The 18,819-nt window shown below is 36.7% G+C and overlaps 1 protein-coding gene across 2 annotated transcripts; it reads left to right on the top strand.

Annotated features, from left to right (window-relative positions):
• The first annotated feature begins 1,323 nt into the window (after positions 1 to 1,323).
• Positions 1,324 to 18,155, top strand: pip5k1ab (phosphatidylinositol-4-phosphate 5-kinase, type I, alpha, b). 2 transcript variants are annotated; one of them, XM_058398561.1, is made up of 17 exons: positions 1,383 to 1,449; positions 3,782 to 3,823; positions 5,441 to 5,469; positions 5,669 to 5,749; positions 6,042 to 6,172; positions 8,364 to 8,481; positions 8,574 to 8,726; positions 8,903 to 9,202; positions 9,427 to 9,653; positions 10,489 to 10,572; positions 10,855 to 10,903; positions 11,013 to 11,094; positions 11,225 to 11,392; positions 11,493 to 11,601; positions 11,702 to 11,764; positions 11,854 to 11,941; positions 14,434 to 18,155. In XM_058398561.1, the coding sequence occupies exons 1-17, from the start codon at positions 1,398 to 1,400 to the stop codon at positions 14,434 to 14,436; spliced, it is 1,779 nt and encodes a 592-aa protein (XP_058254544.1). In that variant the 5' UTR covers positions 1,383 to 1,397; the 3' UTR covers positions 14,437 to 18,155. The 2 variants fall into 2 exon arrangements, with proteins under 2 accessions (XP_058254612.1, XP_058254544.1); XM_058398629.1 differs by lacking the exon at positions 3,782 to 3,823 and having other exon boundaries at positions 1,324 to 1,449.
• The last annotated feature ends 664 nt before the right edge of the window (positions 18,156 to 18,819 follow it).

The following is an 18,819-nucleotide window of genomic DNA, read 5'->3' on the forward strand; positions in this document are numbered from 1 at the left end:
ATATTATTAAAGTTGCTGATTTCTTCAGTAATCTTCATTAATAGTGTAATATATTCAAATCCTAACCCATAACTTATGACTGATATTTTTGTTGAAATTCATGAATCTGCTGAGAGGAAGGACTTCTCATGCTAAATATATACAATCATCAGGCATACTCTATTGACCAAACCCAAGGTGATATTATCCTGTTGCTATTTTCATACCTACAGTTTAAAAAGGCTTGGCTTGAGAAAGCATGCAGGCAGTCTGGTTTTAGCAGGTAATAAGTATTAAGACACATTTTTGTTGTCTGATATGGTAATTGGTTCACAGTCCAATCAAGACACTCTAAATATGGTCCATCCTGGGAAAACAAAAGCTCAGTTTTGGAATCTGGGCAGGGAGAGGGCTTTTCATTTATAAGCACTTCTTAGGTCAATAACTCACAGAAATGTAACAAAACAGAATATTCCAGTCTTCTTTGTTCATAATGTATGTGACCAAACCGGCTTTTTTCATTTGTGTCTAGATGCCACTAAAGGATTACTGGACTACAGCGAAGGTTTCACTGAGCTTTAAAGCTACACTCAGGGTTTTCTAAAACAGATGGAAATGTTCTGTTATGAAATCATTTCACATATAATAGTTCATTACAGGGATTAATGTAAAAAAAATTACCATACTGTAGAAATCCATTATGAAGTCATCACCGTGATTCAAAAATAATTCAACATTTTATTCTTATCTCTATTTCATAAATAAAATATGGGCATTCCTTAAAGATGATCCCATATATAAAGGAAAGGAAAGGTACTATCTGTACTGAATTTTGTGTGCTCTCCCTGTGTAAATGTGTTTTTTTTTTCAAATCGTCCCATTTCCTAATACATTGGACGACTACACATATGCTATAATCACAACAGATAAATATAAGTATTGTTCTTTTGCTAAGCCCAGACTTGGTTTTTGGGTGTGATGGTTTGAAAGGTTTTCTGTTATATCAGGACCCATTTCATGGCAGTAATCTTTTTTAAACTAGAGCTGTCTGAGTTCTACCCTGGTGTATGACTTGCCTGCTTCCTCACTGTATGGAAATAAAGCATGGTGAACTAATTCAGTTTGGACAGTGGTCACAGTTTCCCATTGGGTGTTTCAGTATTAAGTCATGTCCTATTTTTAGCTTTGTGATAATCATTTCTTCTTTACTAATAGATCCCATAAAACTCTCACCGTGGCTGTGTTACGGCTAAATGTCTAATCCATGTCTTAACGTGACTCCTACACTCAGTAAGTTGGAAAGAGTTTCAGCAGTAGAGTATGACCTAAACAAGTGACCCCGCCCACTGACAGTGGCGTCACCGGCAAGGAGCGCGAGCAAATCCTCGAGCGGAACTGGAGGCTGTTGCCCGAGTTACATGAAAATGGCGACCGCCGGTCCCGCAGACCCGGGCTTCACAGCCCCCCCAGGTAACCAAATTCTTAGTAAAGGTCTTCTTATACTCGCGTAATTGGCGTCCTTGCTATAGATACTCCTGAGAAGAGTTTAATTATTTCAGGAATGATCTTTGTATAACATTAACTCCGACTAGGATAACAGGGAGAAAGCTCCGAGTGTTTGTGTTCGGAAGTACTGAGTGAAATTTTCCCCACTAGCCCAACTTAACTTAGCTTAGCTAGCGAGTTCATTTCTCCAGGCTACAATTACGTTATAAACGCTATGGCAGGATAATTTAAGTATGTCTTAATTGTATGTTATAACGTCCAGTTATTTATCTAGCTATAAAACGTTATAGTGTTGGGGTTGGAGCCATGTGTTTGTGCGATTGCGCTAGCTATCCTGATAGCTGCCCCAAAAGTTAGCTAGCCCAGGAGTGGAATGTTATCTCCACTGTGTTATTATACACGAGCTGGAAAGCTACAGATGACTGCATTGAGTTTTGTTTCTCGTCTTCATTTATTCCCTTTTCGTCTCCTGCCTAGATATTAGAGGAGAAAGTTAAGCAGGTAGGCAGCACATTTCTCAACGGCGTTGGACTGCTTGCTAGCGAGCTAAACAGTGCTAGGCAAACGGGATAGCTAAATAACGTGACCACAAAAACGTTTACTTAGACTCTTTTACCTATGATATTTTGAACATTTCTTCAAAGCTTATGTATTAGATAACGTATAAAGACTTGCGTGTTTTTCCTCCTCAGATGGATTATACATAATTCTATTGTGTCTCTATTGTAACTAGCTTTGTTGTGGCTGTTTTGTGTGGCCTGTATTGTAGGAGCTTTCCATTATATCCCAGTGTTCAGTATCTCTTCTCACGTTTCTTCTTAATTTTGGTACTATTTTTGTACTGGGATCGTGTATATATGTATGTGTGTATATATATAGTGTTTTTGAGCCCAGTATTTTCATACTCGTATTTGCTTGCATAACATCAGACGTGGTCACTTTGTTGTATTTGTGTTTCCAGTCTTATGTGTCCACACATTTATGCCTTACTTGTTTTCCTCTGATTCAGCTTAGGCAAGATCTTGTCTGGAGTAGCAGTAGTGTGCTAGATACTGAAAACAGTTCTCCCTAAAATAGGATTTGAGTTAGTACCTTGTCTGTTTTGGTCTACTGTAGGAGCTTTCTTGTAGGCTTGTGTAAAATGTCAGTGTCCTGCCCCCAAAATGTCTGTGCTTATACTATCTTTAATGTTGTGTTTTAAATAGTACATTTTTGAAATGAACCTTATAATAGATTTTGTTTTAATTATTTAATTTCCCTTATTATGGGAAAGATTTAATTTTCAGTGGTAGTTGGTATTTTTTCTTCTGTACACTTAGACCATAGAAACTGGATTATCTGCCCTCTTGGAACAATAGGACTGTCCAGCAGGCATGCATCTGCAGCATAACCCATAAACCTCCAAAGATGTTTTTCTCTTGACCAAATTTGATTTTGTCCACCATCAGCAGACTCTTCTGTCATTTTTGTCACTTCCTTGTTCTTAGATTTGTGGAGTAATTGCAGCTACTTGTATTTTATTTTATTCGTTTATTTGACAGGGACCATACTCATTAATAAACAGAGAGAAAACCATAAATGAGCCAGAGTTTCATTCGTTGTCCCTGGCTGGTTCTTACGACCTACAATATCAACCTAGATTTAAAATGAAATTAAGATTGTATTTGATATGTATAAGATATTTTAACTCAAACTGCAATCACAAAAAAGAAGAGAAAAATTTGTTGTGACAGTATTTGTTATAGGATTTCATGCATAAAACACATTCACTTGATGTTTAAAAAATATTTACACAATTCAGAAACTGAACTGACTTCAGTTTTGGTGCATTCAGTTGAAAAAAGTTCAACAGTGATTTTTTTTTTTTGTGACAAATGTCTTGTTCTCCTACCAAGAACAGAATGGACACACTCCAGTATCTGGGTCTGATCCATTGGTAAACAGTTAAACTGTGCATTTTATTTATATGTTTATTTGTTTGTTTTTTACATACTTATGATGAACTTGAAGACAATACACATAAGATGTCCTTAATGGTCACTTATATGGTTACTCTGGATTTTCACTCTCTATATGTGCTTGGTGACCCAAAGCTGAAAAAAATGAACTGGATTGCTGGTCCACTGTAATGATGTTTCAGTGTAACTTCCTTATGGAGTTATTTCAGTCAGTAGCAGAAAATAAGGTTTCTGAACTCATCTTATATTTAAATGCTAGTGTAAACACTGATTATCATCATACATTAGAAGAGCCTGATGATTTAGTTGGTCTTATCCCAGGTGTCTTACCCCCACAGATTTGAGGACTCCCTTCTGGAGGATGCTGGTCTCTCAGAGAAGTACATGCATGGTTGTGCTGTGCCAGCATTTGTTTTTGTGTGTGAAAGGAAATGAACTAAAAGGCATTATCAAAAGTCACGTTTGAGTTTTGACGGCGCAGTATCTTTCAATGCCAACATTTCTTTTCAGTCAAGATCAGCTAATCTTTGCAGGAACTGCTCTTATTACACAAGGGCAATGAGTGTTTTGGTGATCGTTACTGTAGTTAACCACAGTAACATTTCTTTCGGCCATATTTAGTAAGGTCAGATTAATAACTTCCATACAATTCATGTCAGCACATTTAAATGACCAATAAGTTACTGTTAGAAGGTGTTAACTGGGACAGATTATATGCATTTTTTGATGTGTAGTGTAAAGTATCATTAGTCCATTAGGCCTCTCTGGTGTATTGTGGGCACCTGTGTGTGCATAAGATGCAATTACGTACAAATAGTGCTGAATGGGTATTACTTGACATACTGTTTAGGTTCCAGACTGTTGTACAGTAGAAATGAACATTTCAGCCTTGTTTGATGGGGTTTTCTCACATAGCCTAGCATGCACAAAGTCAGTTGTGTGCTTTCAAATGGACTACAGTTAGACCATGATAGTCTGATCACAAGTTTTCTGTACACATTATGGACTAAATGTATGAAAGTCTATTCATTCTTGTTTTCTTGAAGATGCTGTGTTTTTGAGTAGTAGGCAATTTGTATCTTGAACTGGATTTTGTTTTTCCTATAAAAGAAAGAGTAGATTACACATTAATGAAACAAGTATAAGGATCTAGAGCCCCATTTTAATTTCTAAGAGTGGTTTCCAGTTTTATTTGCATAAGGCCAGTGTGGCCACAGCTGAGTGTTAGTCTTCAGCTGACCATCAGGTGTGATTCTTGGCTGGAATGAAAAGCTGCAGCCACATAGGCCTTTTGTGCAGAAGAACTGAATTTAATTTTCTTTGCCAATTAAAGCCTATTCTATAAATATAGATGTTGTATATTATCCAGTAATTATTTACATCTACTATTACTTATTCTATAGTGAAATTTGCAGTGAATAGGTGAGGCTGTCGTATGATATAACATCTCAGATCAATTTGTATGTTTCACCTTGTATTTAATGAGTAATATTTGCTTTAACATGCTAAATGACTGGATGACTGTAGGTGGTTGAATTTAGCCTTTATAACCAGTGATCTGTTTGTCCGTCCTAAGCACGTCTTTCTTGGTATCAGTGTTGACAACCTCCTTATGGTTAATTTATAGTTAATTGAACATCTAAGGATCGATTGCACACATAAATAAAGATGGGTTTCCTAAATCCAAAGTGCATGTAGGCAATTATTTTATATCCTTGTACTGTCAAACAAAAATAACACGTTGATCTGAGAAAAGACAAAATACTATAAAATGCAAAGCATTTGTTCCTTTGGGGGAGCAAATGCTTCTTATATGAATCTGTATCCTCTGCAGTTACATTGTAGTTTAGGTAACTACAGATATTAGAGACACTTAATATAAAGTTGTACTGCAAAAGGCATGCCAGGAAGCATGATAAATGTATGCAGAGTTTCTCTAAAGCTTTCACAGATCCTTCACAACCAAATTTGCATGTATCTTTTCTTCTTCTTTTAAGGGTCCAGTCGAAAAACAGCTTCACCAGAGGTGAGTGTTGGTCAACAATCTTATTTGCTGTTTTATGTCAAGACTAAAAACAGATTTTGTCCACTAGAAATGTGTTGTGGGTAACAGTTTACTCTGTGGCACTGATTAGAGAGGACCAGCATTAAGAAAATGTGATTGAAAGATTGTTTTTATGTTTCTCCTGATTGTTTGTCTCTCTCTTCTGTCTCACTGTCCACAGGGCCCAGGGTCGTCTCAGAGTATGAAGAAGACTATTGGTCATCGGGGGATTGACCCCACTGGAGAGACCACTTATAAAAAGGTTAGTTAAATTTGTAAAGGTCAAACCAGAAAGGAGGGCATCTTAGAACTTAGAAAGTAACTGAAATAAAGAGCTGTTCATAAAATGTTTGTCTCTGCTTGCAATAGCAAGTCATTAATCACTGTAGATACCAGCTTGGTGGAGTGAGGGTTAGTCGTGCAAAGCGGATTTCTAGGTGTTACTAAAGAGACTATGGTGCTTAATGCGGCCAAGAACGGCTTACTTGCACGGAAAGATACCACTGCAGACTGTTTAGACTAATTTGCTAATTTCCCAACATTTCTCTCTCTAGACAACCTCTTCTGCCTTGAAAGGAGCCATTCAGCTCGGTATTACTCACACTGTGGGAAGCCTGAGCCAGAAAGCTGAGAGAGATGTTCTTATGCAGGACTTCTATGTGGTAGAAAGCATCTTCTTCCCAAGGTATGTGCTTTCTCCTATTTAGTGCTGATTTTGGGCATTAAATTATATTCCCTGCCTCTTGTTTTTGATGTTTTTAGTTATAGGTAACTAATTATATGCACTGCATAACCAAAAAAAAAGTCACACACTTGTGTGACAGTCTCGTTGGATTGCCTTTTGCTTTAATTACGGATCTCATTCGCTGAGACATCATTTCTATAAGCTTATGCAATTGCGTAAATTTCCTGCCAAGATCTTCTACTGATGATGGGACTGTTGAAATGCTGCATGAAGTCTTCTCCAGCACATCCCAAAGGTTCTTAGTGCAGTTAAGGGACCCTGTGGTGGCCAATCTGTGTATGAAAATGATGTCTCATGCTACTTGAAACACTCTTTAACGATTTGAGCTTGATGAATCATTTGATGGACAAACTTGGTCTTTCGGTACATTCAGGTAGTCATCTGACCTAAGTTTTTGGGCATATCATGTTGCTGAACCTAGAGTAGACCAACTGAAGCTACCCCATGTCATAACACTGCGCCCACAGGCTTGTACGGTAGGCACTAGGCATGATGGGTGTATCACTTCATCCACCTCTCTTTTTACCCTGATGCGTCCATCAATTTGGAACAGGGTAACAATTTTTTATATATATATACACACTATATTGCCAAAAGTATTCGCTCACCTTCCTTGACTCGCATATGAACTTAAGTGACATCCCATTCCTAATCCATAGGGTTCAATATGATGTCGGTCCACCCTTTGCAGCTATAACAGCTTCAACTCTTCTGGGAAGGCTGTCCACAAGGTTTAGGAGTGTGTTTATGGGAATTTTTGACCATTCTTTCAGAAGCGCATTTGTGAGGTCACACACTGATGTTGGACGAGAAGGCCTGGCTCTCAGTCTCCGCTCTAATTCATCCCCAAGGTGTTCTATCGGGTTGTGGTCAGGACTCTGTGCAGGCCAGTCAAGTTCATCCACACCAGACTCTGTCATCCATGTCTTTATGGACCTTGCTTTGTGCACTGGTGCACAGTCATGTTGGAAGAGGAAGGGGCCAGCTCCAAACTGTTCCCACAAAGTTGGGAGCATGGAATTGTCCAAACTGTCTTGGTATGCTGAAGCATTCAGAGTTCCTTTCACTGGAACTAAGGGGCCAAGCCCAGCTCCTGAAAAACAACCCCACACCATAATCCCCCTCCACCAAACTTTACACTTGGCACAATGCAGTCAGACAAGTACCGTTCTCCTGGCAACCGCCAAACCCATCCATCACATCGTCCATCAGATTGCCAGATGGAGAAGCGCGATTCGTCACTCCAGAGAACGCGTCTCCACTGCTCTAGAGTCCAGTGGCGGCGTGCTTTACACCACTGCATCCGACGCTCTGACTCTGCAGAAAGTTGGCGACCTCTTCGCACTATGTGCCTCAGCATCCGCTGACCCCGCTCCGTCAGTTTACGTGACCTACCACTTCGTGGCTGAGTTGCTGTCGTTCCCAAACACTTCCACGTTCTTATAATACAGCTGACAGTTGACTGTGGAATATTTAGGAGCGAGGAAATTTCACGACTGGATTTGTTGCACAGGTGGCATCCTATCACAGTTCCACGCTGGAATTCACTGAGCTCCTGAGAGCGACCCATTCTTTCACAAATGTTTGTAAAAACAGTCTGCATGCCTAGGTGCTTGATTTTATACACCTGTGGCCATGGAAGTGATTGGAACACCTGATTCTGATTATTTGGATGGGTGAGCGAATACTTTTGGCAATATAGTGTGTATATATATATATATATATATATATATATATATATATATATAACCAATTTTAGTACTTTCAACATTCTCCTTTGTTGTTTTTGTTGTGTGATGCAGGCCATTAAAGTAACCCTTCTGAGAAGCTTCCTACTGCATCAGTTAGGGTTAAATAATTACTAATTAATAATTACCTGTTAATTAGATCCAGGACTTTTTTTGTCTAGGCAGTGTATATACACATTATTGTCCTGTTCTTAAGTACATTTTAGGCTGGGTACAGATGGACATTCAAATTAAATTTGCCTTTGAAAATCTTTCACTAGCATTCCTCTATTATATTACATTTTGCTAATTCCCGGATGTTCAGGGCTTTAATAATTTGTTTGTTTTTGTGAGGTATTATGTTCCATTTATGCCATCTTTCATTTCTGTTTCTCCATTTTTAGTGAGGGCAGTAATCTGACTCCTGCACATCACCATGGTGACTTCCGGTTTAAGACATATGCACCCATTGCCTTCCGTTACTTCAGAGAACTCTTTGGCATTCGACCTGATGACTACCTGGTCAGCTAAAACCCCTATACATAATTGTTGTCGTATTAATTTTATGGCTGGCTCATGGGTTGTATACATGTTTTCTTTTTATGCCTTTGCAGTACTCTCTGTGTAATGATCCTCTGATTGAACTGTCAAATCCTGGTGCGAGCGGCTCAATCTTCTATGTCTCCAGCGATGATGAGTTTATTATTAAAACAGTCCAGCACAAAGAAGCTGAATTCTTGCAAAAACTACTGCCAGGATATTTTATGGTATGTAACTTTATATAACTTTTTTCAGTTTGTAGTCATTGTTTTTATGTGAAAAGTGTTTGGCGGTACTATGTGGAGAATGGAAGATCAGAGCCCCAGGCTTGTGCTTAATAATTAATTGATGTTGTCCAATGGGATTTCATTCTGTGCGCTCTTTCTTTCTCTGTGTGTATTAGAATTTGAACCAAAACAAACGAACACTGCTCCCCAAGTTCTATGGACTGTACTGTGTGCAGGCAGGGGGGAAGAACATACGTATTGTGGTAATGAACAACCTTTTGCCACGTTCTGTACCGATGCACCTCAAATATGACTTAAAAGGCTCCACTTACAAGCGCCGAGCCTCTCCCAAAGAGCGGGAGAAAAGTGTACCCACTTGCAAAGACCTTGACTTCATCCAGGACATGCCTGATGGAATTCAACTCGAGCCAGACAATTACAACGCTCTCAGTAAAACCATCCAGCGTGACTGCCTGGTGAGTGTGTGCTCATATGTGTATCAGAAGTATGATCACTGTAATTGCCCTGGATTGTGTTCATATGCACAGACCATAACTTCTAGATAATGACAGTAGTCTGTGTTAGAAGATATGTGCCAGCTTCACTAATAATTGCATGCGATCTCTAATTATCCTGTTTTAACATGGCTGTTTAGTGTATGGTGGTTTTAATGATTTGGTTGGTGGTTTGTATGTTTTAGTTGTTGCAGAGCTTTAAGATCATGGACTACAGTTTACTGGTTGGTATCCACAATGTGGATCAGGCAAGCCGTGAACGTCTTGGTGTAGGAGAAACCTCCAGGCCTGTGGAGGGGACAGTCACACCTGACCAGAAGAGGCCTCAGGCCCAGAAAGCCCTGTACAGTACGGCTATGGAGTCCATCCAAGGAGAGGCACGTGGGAAGGGCGCAATGGACAGCGAGGACCAGTGAGTCACCAATTTCTTAACTATAGCCATCTCTATTTCTCTCTCACTTGTCATCTGTGCACACATTATATATATATATATATATATATATATATATATATATATATATATATATATATATATATATATATATATATATATATATATATATATATATATATATATATACAGCTTTCAAAACTTTGTGCAACTGTTGTTCATCTGATAATCACAATTCACAAAAAATAATGTGTGCAATAAATTTTGAATTTTAATTCAGAAAGCACGTTCTGTATAAACGAGAGGGAGAATATAGGACTCTGAATCAGTATGATACTATTGAGAATTCAGATGTAAGATGTAATGTGTTTGTTTTAAATAGTTATTATTCATAGTTACCTGGCAGAAAAATGGATTTAACAACCCATTAGAAGAAATGATCTCTACTTCCTACTGACTTTTGCTGAAGCAAAAAAATAATTTTCATTTGGTATGAATGTTTAAATGTAATCATAATTTGAAAGTGAAGGTCATAACTTTTACCAGTGACTTATTGTCAAGATCCAAAATGTGTTCAAAAACATTATCATGAACGGATAAACATGCCATCATAACACGTTCTCTCCTTTCATACACTACTTTTAAGTCTGCGTTAAGAGCTGAACTAGATAACAAGCTTTTTTAACTTTGTTAGCTGCTACATTTTAGGGTAGTCAGTTAGGCTTCTGGGCAATCAAAACATAAGACTGGGCAACACACTGGAGCTTCCACTTGTCTTGTTTGTATTCATCATCAGTCACTGTCTACTGAAACTTGTAAACCAGGATCTAACTTTTTAATCTGTTCATCTGTGTAGGTGGGGAGGTATCCCAGCTCGGAACAGTAAAGGAGAGCGCCTACTGCTATACATTGGCATCATTGATATTCTCCAGTCATACAGGTAACTCAACATGCCATGCTTTGTAATTGTGTGGTAATAGGCTTTCTAGGTTAAAGTCATTTCAAAACTTTATTAAGCTAATGATAGTCACAATATTTTGTTAAATGAGTCAACAGAGATTGCAAAATAAAAGACAATGCTGCTAATAATGTGACAAGCAAAGATTGAAGTTTAGTACCATGTGTAAGGATAATAAATACATAAAATGAAACATACTAAGCTTTTCCATTTCCCATGTTTTTTGACATGATGTGCTGTGTTCTTGAAAATGTGGCTTTGTAGATTCATCAAGAAGATAGAGCATTCATGGAAAGCACTGGTTCATGATGGGGTAAGATATTAAGTGTAGTCTCTTATCTATTTGTTTCAAGATTTTAATGCCATGCTATCTAAAACACAATTGCCACATGATTGCTCAACCCCAAAAAATGTTTTTCCAGGACACTGTGTCTGTTCATCGACCCAGCTTCTATGCAGAGCGATTCCAGCGTTTTATGTGCAACACAGTATTTAGGAAAACAAGTAGGTCTCAAAATGATTTACTGTCAGTTATCCTGCCATTGACGTGTTTCTCTTTTAATTCGCGATCTGTTGAAAAACATGATGTGATGCTGTATCTGCTTATGTTTTGGTGCTGTCTTTCTGTCTCCAGTGAAATCATCACCATCGAAGAAGAGCCGCTCAGGTTGTCAGAGCGTGTCCAGGAGACTGCCCATGGGCACTGCATTACCAAGTGCCCAATCCAGCAGCCATGCATTTCTTGATTCTCGACTTGTCTATCATTCCCACTTTACCCACCTTGACAATGAGGTTGAAATTGGTGAGAAGGAGAGAAATTGTGACCAAAAAAATCCAGTATGTCTTCAATCCTAGATTGTACTGAGACCAAATTTTTATGTATCCATTTCATTATTTTCTAGGAATGCACTCAGGCAGACCTGACCTGCTCCCGAGCATGCCTCCCCTAGCTGGAACCTCGAGTGACTTTGAAGCAAGTGATATGCCTAGTCCCTCAGTGCCCCCAATCAGGTATTAACACATTAACTTATTTCTGTATATTAACACTTATATTTAACGTCACATTTTCAAAATGTAAACATTTCTAAACTTTTTGTGGTGTTTGCAATAGGTCAGTAGGGGTGGAGGTACACAACGCTGCAAGCACAGAACCTGATAGCAACACTATGCTCAGGTAAAGCTTGAACGGATCTACTTTGTTAATATGACTATTATTGCATGATAATTGAAAGATTCACTACCCTCCCTACCTCTCTCTTTTAGTTTGGGAGCTGAAGTTGCAGATGAGCAAATGGGTAATGAAGATGCCATTTCTCTCAAAGACATCATCCCAGAGACCAACATTTGTTTTGTAAGTCTAATGCTAACTAATGACCATTGTTGTCTTCAAAAAGTAAAAGTAAAAGTTGTCAAATGTTGCAGTGAAATACTAAGTGCTGTTTGAAAAGATTTAAGACTTGATGTGGTACACAACATGAAAATGATTTGGGTGTTGTGCACTCCATTTAAGAACAGGCCACAGAAATTTATATGGAAGAACAAAGCTTAATGCAAATGTGCATGATAGTAAAAAGTAATGGAGGGGAGGTAATAATGCATGACACAGTGTATACAAAATTTGGTAGGGAGAGTCATTGCAATAAAATCCAGATTTCAGAAGTTTTTTTTTTTTTTACTTTTTATTGCCAGTTCTTCCTTTCTTGCATTTTGTCTGTGTTTGTCTGAGCTTGCTTCTGTCTCTTTAATTTTCTGGTCCTACCCTGATCTTTGTGTATGCACAAACATATGTGTACAGTCTGGAGTATTTGTGAACATTAATTTAAAAACTTTTACTTACCATTTAACACCTTTTTGAACATAATTTCCAAAATAAGTCCTAAAAAATCTCATTACCGCAACACTGTAAAAACATTAACACAGTTTTAAAAATGGATTATTAATAGTCATGCACAGTTACTTCAAGTTCTAAAATAATATTTAATTTAACAGTTTTTCAAATTTTGACTGATTTCTCTCATTACTGCAACACCGTCCACAATTTACAACTATTTTTTAAAAATATTTCGAAGAAACCTGACATTTTTTCAAAATGACGTGACAAACCTGAAAAAAACATAATTTTAAGATTCTGCACATGCACTTAAAATCAAAGTACTATATTTCTTTTAATTAAATTAACATCTAATAAACAGGAGTTTCAGTAATGAGGTTCATTATTTCGGTAATGATAAGTATAATAGGCTGAGATTTATACTGAGACTTGTATACTAGTCTGAGATAATGCAGAAAGAAACAGATAATATTTGCACAATCATGCATTCAAGTTCAAAACAGTTTTATTGTCCAGTGCTTCAAAAATACAAAAGCCAAAAAAAAGAAAAACAGGAATAAACAGGACAACATTTCAATGTGTGCCTAAAAAAAACATGAACCATTTTACCATGGCACTAAAAAATAACTGACCACTGTCTTTTTTACTTTTCATGTTTCTTCTCAGTCAGCTCTTCAGTTTTCTTAATTTTGCCTTTTTGTTTTTGATTCCTGGAAGCGGAAATAAAGCATTACATTAAATTAGTCTCATAACATGGGGGAAAAACATTTTATGTATACATCATATGTTATAGACTTGATGCTTACTCTGTGTGTGTGTGTGTGTGTATACTCTCATGTACATTTCACTGTAGGGGGTTTTTTGCTAATTCCACCTGCTGTAACATCTCCAAACCTAACCTCTCTCTCTCCCTCTGCTGTACTCCTCCAACAGTTCTGGGTTTCTGTATAATTTTTCCCTGAACTTTGTCACCCTTGCCTTTGCGAAAGCTTTTTTTTCCTCACTTGCTGACTGTCTACAATGAAACAAATCATAAAGCAAAATATCAACATTTAGGAAATTTGAAATGAATATTAAATTGAGATCTTTAAAGTTCTCTTTACCACAACTGGCCTTAAATAGTTGCGGTGTATGAGAATGGTGTTGCGGAGGATGAGGTGCCTCAGGATGTTTTGCTAACAATAGAGAAGCCTTGATGGTTTTACTAATTTTTTCTCAATGCATATAATTAGACCTTAATAAAGTACATTTTCATAAACAAAATCTAAAAATGTTCGAAATGTAGAAAACTTCCTGTTTCGGTAATGAGAAACAAAAAGTCGTGTTAACATTCTGACAATAGAATATTTAACATTTAACTGGAAAGATATAAAAAGATGATCTTACTTGGTCATCTTGAAGTAACTGTCCCATGTGCTCCATCACTCATAATCAAACTTTATTTACATTCTGTGTGTGTGTCAAAAAATGTTGGGGAGGATGAGAACATCAGGCATGGACACATCATTTTCCTACTTTTTTCATGATTATTATACATGAATATTCAGTAAAAAAAATTTGTCATCTACAATAATCTATTACAACATCCATTTATTTTTTTGTTAATTTGTTTAAATTAAATCATAACACATTCAGACACAGCCGGGCGCATTGCAGTAATGAGAATTTCAGCAGAAAATGCAGTAAAATAGAAAAATAATTCATTCTCATGTTGAAATTACACATTGTGCAAGGTAGAGAACAGTATTGTCTTTATTTTGATGCTTATATTATATGACTAAATTACACATTTTATGTATGTGTGTGTGTGTGTGTAAATATATATATATATATATATATATATATATATATATATATATATATATATATATATATATATATATATATATATATATATATATACACATATATATATATATACAGGAATAGTAGCAGGTCTTTGCTTGTTGACATCACTTAAACTTGCATGGTTTATAAAGATGGGTAACCTACACTTTTTACCTGTTTTACAGTAAGACAGCCTGAAAACGTGATCCAGGAAAAGAGGGAGTAAATGCGTGTGAAAGAATGTCTTGGATCATTTGAAGGATAAGCTGTTTCTCCCTGTTGGAAAGAGTGGAAGTAAATCCGAGCCTTTGGAGTGACACCCCAGTGGGTGTGGACAGAAGATTGTGAGCAGTAGACTCTCTTCTCTTTCTTCAACACAGGGTATGCTGCTATGACTCCACCTGTTGACTACACAATTCCTTCCCGGAGCTTCAAAGACGCCTTCGATCTCGGATTGCATGTTCATAAACACATAGATGTTTCTTTCCATTAAGATACACAGTTTTGTTGCTCGTACGTACAAATACTAAGAAAGAAGACTGGTGAAATTATTTATTCTATAAGTTCTATTCTGACTTTGCTCTATTTTTGCAACAAAGAGGACTTTGAACAAATTATAGTGGTATTTCATACTGGGTGTTAACTTTTTTTTTTGTCCCCCCCCCCCCTTTTTTTTCTTTTTTCTTTATAAATATCAGACAGTATTAGTTAAGTACTCTGGTGGGCTTTGTACTTTATTCCTATAATTCTGAAGATGATCTGAAATGATTTCTCCACATACATCTGGTTTTGCAGTAATGTGGATGCCAGGCATATAATTTGCTTTTTAACCTATAGGGTTGTTTCAGAATGATGCATCTTCACACCTGCAGAAAAACACTAACGTTTAAGAAATAGATGCTGGAGCAAGATGCATGCCCTTTCTCAGAAATTAGTTACTTTAGCCCCATTGCCAGTGGGGTGATCTCTGAACTGTTGTGACTAAGATCTACCTGATATTTGTCTGAACAAATTCAGTCAAAAGGCAGGTCTTTTTTTTTCTCTAAAAACAAAAAAAAGCAGCATATTGTTCTTGTGCTTGTCTCTTTTGTGAATGTCTTAATCTGCTTTTCAGTGCCAATGACATTTATTTTCTGTTTAACATTATTTTGTTATTCTAGCTTTTTTTCTGTCATAATTTGTGTTTGCATTTGAAGATCTTGTAAGCTTTTTTTTGTCAATCTGGAGTGTTTCCATGTTTTTAAAAGGACCAATCACCATTGTAGATTCATTAGTGGATGAGCAGGCTTGCTTGTTTTAATGCCAGTGGCCTTCAATCCATTGATATGTACTGTATTTTTGTAAATAGCTGTGTATATATTATTCACTTTTGTGTGCTTGCATACCTATTACAGAGACTAATATGCTTTTATGAAGCGGTATGTATTCTTAACTAACAAATTAACGTTTATATTTGTTATACTTGGCATGCCTTCTGTCTGCTTCTACTAACTGCACTCGTATAAGAACCTGCTAATTTCTGCTGGATACAGAAATTAACTACATTTGGTACATTACTTATGCAAGTGGCATTTCAGTGTGACACTTATCATTACAGTTCTTTTGCATCATTTATTTACCTCAGTTAATAATTACAGGTCTTTGTTCATTTGTCTTTCTTTGCTTTACCCCCCCCCCCGAATTTTATTGTAACATAAATACCGTTTTCTGGAAACACACTTTTATTTAACATATCTAAATAGTCCACAGTTATACATTGTTGTTAGCTGAGCATTATTTTGCACGAAAGGTGTGAAGGAAGTTACTTTTTGTGTGTTTTTATTTTTGATTTTTGCTATGGTCATGGACATAAACTTGTAACTCAGACTTGTTATATATATATGCTGTTTGAGCAGAACATTATTTATATATATATATATAAAATATGTGTATATGTATGTATGTGTTCTGCTCAAACTGCTCAATAGGTGTCCATGCACCACAGAAGAATTTTATCATGTGCTTTTTCGTTTGAATGTTTGCCGTGTGGGTCCTGAAATTATTCTGAAGTGCAGAGTTGACCTGCTTCACAAGAGTCTAAATGGCTGAAGGTTTATGAGTACATTTGAATGTGCACTAATAGGGAGGGATCTTTTATTACTAAAAGTGCTGTACTGGTTTGGTTACTTCACTGTTCTCTTGAGTTATTGGTATACTCTTCAGAGCTGATGAGGGGGAAATTTACAGTGTCCTATTTGCTGCTTCATCCAGTTCTTTCAAATACACTAAGATGGTAGTGGAGTAGTTTGCACCACATGACTGCTGTTTCCAGCATTTGTTTGACAGTTACAGGTTACCTTCACTATTCTCTCTTGTTTCATCTCTTTAATTTTTCATGCCTATTAAACTTAATCTGCATAACCTACGCAATATGCATTCTACCTGTACTCTAGCCAGGCTCATCCTGAAACAGTGATAGTTGATATTTTTAAAGACTGTGTTATTTGAAGAGCCTTTAAAATGAACCTTAAATATTTGTTCAGCATGTTTTATCTTGGAGTAGAATAAGACAGAACTGTTATTTTGCGAACTTAACTGACAGCTTCTACTGAATGCCATTAATTTCATCACTTTTACAAGTTCTGAGGCAATGTGTTATAGTTTTGGCCACCGAAATGCTGGCTATAAATACGATAAAGGTATTCAAGGATGTTGTAGAGAGAGATATGGAGTGAAGTGTGCACAAAACACAAAAATTTTTTTTACATAAATTTCATAAGATTAGATTAGCTTTTTGTATGCAGTAAGGATGCCCTTTAAACTGAGCTCCAAGATTTATACTGGATTTCCAAAAGTGGGTACAACTGGCATGTTTGGCTTTGTTCCTAAACCTTTTTAATGGAATTGCTGTTATTTCAATTTGGTGGTTCTGTATTTTGAAAATGGCTGAAATCTTGTAACCACAAATAACCAGTGTTGTGATTAGAGCGACATGACATTTAAAGAGAACATGCCTTTACCTGTTAACAAAGCAAGTGCTATACTACGATGGTCGGAGGTTCTTGTGCTTTATGCTTTTTATGATTTTAGATCTTTACCTGCATTGTTTTTTTCCCAATTTTGCAGTGTAACACCTTACTTGTGTGTATTTAGTTTCCACCAAGCATTCAGCTTCCTTTATTGTTATTTCAAAATTGTTCTGGTTTTGCTTGCATTTTTTCAGACCTGAACTCCAGTGCCCTGATTAAGGCAAGGTCTACCTAGTCATGTGACGGGTGCCTGCAGACTCGTTTGTGTTAACTGAATGATGAGTGAATAGTCAGCTAATGTCCTGCCCCTAAGTCTATTTGCAGTAGTTTTATTTTACTGATACAGACTTGTGGTGATACTGACTAATGCACAACAGACACATCAGTCTTGCACAATTCACACAGCATAATATGCTGGCAACAAAGACACTACCATATGAACTATTGCAATATTACATTTCTGCCAGCTTATGTTTTGGTAACTATTTATTAGGAAACCATTTTTGTATCTTGTGTGATTGTATGAAACCTGATTTTCTGTGTACCATGGAAAATTGTCTGAATGCTGTAAAGCAAAAGAAAATCTTTTTTTAATTGCATTTCTGGCAAAGGTGGGAGTCTGACATTGTACACTGTATTTGTTATATTTAAGGTATTATATATTACACACTTTTTTTTGAAAAACCATGAATGTCTGGTGGTTTCAGGAGTAGAAGCATTACCTATATTTTTACTCAGCTTGTGTATAATGTGTATATGTACTGTATATAAGCAGCACACAAAGTCCCCTGCCCATTCCCTCTTCATGTTAATCACCTGCCTTTCCTGCCAATTTAATGTGGTGGTGCCTCCCCCCCCATATTGTCACTTTTAAATAGGCTAATAAATTTTTAAACTTTTTGGTGGTTTAGTGTCCCATTTTCTTCAGAAGCATGCATAGATCTATCTCTATAAATCTATAATACTATATCTAAATATATAATACAGTACATGTGTGATCTTTTGGTAATACAAAATGAAATCATTAAGTACATGTCCATAACAGAAAAGAATGATCTGGGAAGATAATTTGATTATTGAGAACATTTTAAATAATGTTTAATAAAATATGGATCCTTTTACTTGTAACCAAAAGTTGTGTTCTGAAGGAGTGTTAACTTGCATGACTTAGTAAAAGGTTTGCATTGTTTAGTTGTCTTTTGGAATGTAATACTTTACACGATACAACAGTTAGTTCTTATCCAATGATTTTTGGACAAGCGGTGTTGTAAGAATAATGATATTTAGTGTAATAGCACAGGTACATTTCACTGTTTCTCAATCTGCTAGTTTGCCACAAAAATGTATAATTCTAGTAAAGAGTTATTTTCCACAGTTTTTTGCATAAAAAGTGTTCCTTTTGCCACAGTTTAAGGTTGTCTGCACTGTTGAGCAAATTTTTTAAACCACTGCCACTCAGAAGCACCCCCGTAGTGTGAAACGGTCACCACCATGCTTCACCATTGGGATAGTATTAGCCAGTTAATGAGTCATACTTGCTTTCTGACAGATGCAGCATATCAA

Source organism: Hemibagrus wyckioides, linkage group LG01, assembly GCF_019097595.1.
Source record: "Hemibagrus wyckioides isolate EC202008001 linkage group LG01, SWU_Hwy_1.0, whole genome shotgun sequence".
Taxonomy (NCBI): domain Eukaryota; kingdom Metazoa; phylum Chordata; class Actinopteri; order Siluriformes; family Bagridae; genus Hemibagrus; species Hemibagrus wyckioides.

Bases quoted from the DNA above. Each gene is read 5' to 3' on its own strand.
- pip5k1ab (XM_058398561.1), top strand. From the start codon at position 1,398: ATGAAAATGGCGACCGCCGGTCCCGCAGACCCGGGCTTCACAGCCCCC. The intron at 11,393-11,492 runs GTGAGAAGGAGA...ATTATTTTCTAG, and splicing joins TGACAATGAGGTTGAAATTG to GAATGCACTCAGGCAGACCT. The intron at 11,765-11,853 runs GTAAAGCTTGAA...TCTCTCTTTTAG, and splicing joins GATAGCAACACTATGCTCAG to TTTGGGAGCTGAAGTTGCAG.